The sequence below is a fragment of the Terrapene carolina genome, unplaced genomic scaffold, assembly GCF_002925995.2.
Source record: "Terrapene carolina triunguis isolate 2854851 unplaced genomic scaffold, T_m_triunguis-2.0 Scaffold88, whole genome shotgun sequence".
Taxonomy (NCBI): domain Eukaryota; kingdom Metazoa; phylum Chordata; order Testudines; family Emydidae; genus Terrapene; species Terrapene triunguis.
The window spans coordinates 824,813-827,524 of record NW_020664439.1 but is presented as its reverse complement, the minus strand read 5'-3'; the positions used below and the strand labels follow the sequence as shown (position 1 = coordinate 827,524).

Sequence of the window (2,712 nt, the reverse complement as noted above, 5' to 3'; positions counted from 1 at the left end):
GCAGCGAACCGCGGCCAGTGGGAGCCGCGATCGGCTGGACCTGCAGATGCGGCAGGTAAATAAACCAGCCCAGCCCGTCAGGGGCTTTCCCTACACAAGCTGCGTCCCAAGTTTGGGAAACACTGCTTTACAGTAATACCTAGTCCCACTCCACGCAGCTGACAAGTTCTAGGTAGCTCCTCCATGGATGTCAGTGCATCAAGAATGAGTGGCTTTTTCCTGATTCAGTCTTTCTCCTCTAATATAAATAAATCAATGCTCATGCTTCTAAAAAACTAACTGCTTTCACCTACCACTTCCCATTCAGTTTTGGTGGAGGTATTCTTTGCCAGTAACTAAATTAAACCTGGTTTCTGCCATAATTAACACTGTCCTCAAAATAAAAATTTAGTTTAGCATTTCAACTGCTTTAGTGGGACTAATAAAAATAAACATCATTGTCACCAGTAAGCATATCATCTGATTGATTGCCTTGTAATACCTTTCAGGGCGGAGAATTAGTAGCTGCTGTAAGAGGAGCCAATGCACCACTGTTACAGAAAACGATCCTGGACCAGCTGGAGGCAGAAAGGAAGGTTTTAGAACAAGGAGCAGAACGTGTGGTGGTAATCAGGGGTCTCAATATATAAATCCATGCAGGCATGTTGTCACAAGAAAGGTTCCCTTCCTCCTCATAATGCTGTCTCTGGTAGAGAGCACACACAAGCATTATCTACCTTGGCTGAGGGTATAAAAAGCACACCCCCTCCAACATCCACCAGTTCTCTCACCCTCCAGAAGCCGCCTCTGGAGTTGGGCTCCAACACACAGAATGAGCCTGACGTTTCAAACATGATCATGATGGGCTTTATTTACCTTTTTGCACATCTGTGATGGCGTGTATAAACCCCACTCAGGCTAAGAAGGGGTTAACTAGCTCTGTTAGCCCCAGCTGATTATACCTGGAGGGTGTGTCAGGCCCAGGGAAGAGTTTAAAGGAAGGAGTTTAGAGGTTTGGGGAACAAGAGACTCAGGAGTAGTCTGGAGGTTAAACTCTGTGGGCAGGGCCTGGCAGAGGGAGAACTGTGCGAAAGCTACAGGAGTAGCGTTAACTCCTGTGGTGAACCTTGAAAAAGAAGAATAACTCTAGGGGGAAGCTTGGGGAGATGCTGCTTTGGAAGAAGAGTGAGACTGGAGATGTGTTGAGTACCAGTATTGTGTTGGGACACTACTTGTTTGGGACATTGATAGTTCCACCCCTTTCGGGCTATCATTTGACCTGGCCATAGGGCCAAGTCACCACCATACCAGACCATTGAAGTCCTAAGAACCCAAGTAGAGTTGCCTAAATGCTGGGTCATGCCACAAGTGGGTGCTCTGGGATGGTGACTGCAGAGATGGGAAGAGGGTTTGCTGAGAGACTGTGAGCTTTAGAAAAAGTTGTACAAATCAGCAAAATTGCAGGAAGAGAGCCAAGAAACCATATATGCAGATGTCACATAGTGGAGGATTAAGGATGAACAGGAGAGGAAAACAAGATAAAACCAGCCAGTGTAAGAAAGGGCACCAAAACCTTGCCCCAAATAGATAGCCCAGACAACTGTGTGGGAGGTGTGGACATGACTGTAAAAACAGATACTAGCCAGCATGTAGAGAAAAGTGCAGAGTCTGCTGGAAGTACAAACAGTGCAGGCAGAAGAACATGGTAAATACAGTGAAGGAATCTAGTGTTGAGACCTTGTTCGTTGATCCCATACAGGAGTTGTCATAGGAGATCCTCAAAGGAGAGGCCTGAGCCAATCCCCTTTGAGGGATTGTGCCGGTGTCACTGTAGACCTAGCTAGCTCCAGCACTAGCCCAGCTGCTCCACCACTTGCTTATTAATACTCCCTTTATTTTGGCACATCCCGAGCTGTTTATTTCCCAAGAGCAAGACTCTTGAATGGATGGTATCATTAATGAATGAGAAATAACTCTGCCTGTAACTCTGCTACTCAGAAGATGGCCTCACATGAGACATGCAGAGCAGGAGGTGTGTTTCTCAGGAGGCTACGTTCCTTGGTTTTATTGTACTCTTGCCCAGGAAGTTGAGCTTGTGTGCTTGTCTGATCCAGATTTTGCTTCTTGTCTCCTACTGGTTTTTATTGGCAGCACTTCCTTCTCTCATGATTCAGGAACAAACCGAGAGGTTTGGGCAGCTAGTTCCTTAGTTGCACGCTTTGCACCTATGGAGAACCCTGCTGCACAGCCCAGTGACTAAGGCTGGTCATTGCTGAACAGTCTTACCTTGAAAACAGCAAGAAGCAAATGGATCCAGTCCAGCTTTCTGCTGTGGCACATTGGAGTGTTTATGATTGGCACATGTATGGAGTGTGATAGGTCACTAAGTGTGGTGTGAATCCTGCAATCACAGCTCATTCATGTGTTCTCACTGCTAGATTAAGGATGAAGCCCTCTCCAAGGAAGGAGAAGATGCCATCATCGTTCAGGAAGAAGAATAGGAAGACGAGCTGGGTAAGCAATCCTGCCACAATGAGGTAGCACAGTGCTTCCAGCCCCAATCCGCCCCCCAGCCCCGCCCCACCCCATTCAGCCCTCAGTCCTGGTCCGCCTTCAGGCCAGATCTTCCCCCAACCCCACCCCCAGCCCAGCTCTGCCCTCAGCTCCTCCCCCATCCTCAGTTCTGCCCCCAGCTCCACCTTCAGCCCAGGCTCCACTGCTGAGGAAGCCTTG

The 2,712-nt window shown here is 48.0% G+C and overlaps 1 protein-coding gene across 1 annotated transcript in view; it reads left to right on the top strand.

The window, feature by feature from the left end:
• The window catches only part of NME9 (NME/NM23 family member 9), a 14,176-nt gene extending 11,683 nt beyond the window's left edge, over positions 1 to 2,493 (top strand). Inside the window, exons 4-5 of the mRNA XM_029911084.1 lie at positions 489 to 605; positions 2,418 to 2,493. Of these exons, the coding sequence (XP_029766944.1) occupies positions 489 to 605; positions 2,418 to 2,480 (180 nt within the window). The 3' untranslated portion in view covers positions 2,481 to 2,493. The remainder of the gene's footprint in view (positions 1 to 488; positions 606 to 2,417) is intronic.
• Positions 2,494 to 2,712: the final 219 nt, after the last annotated feature.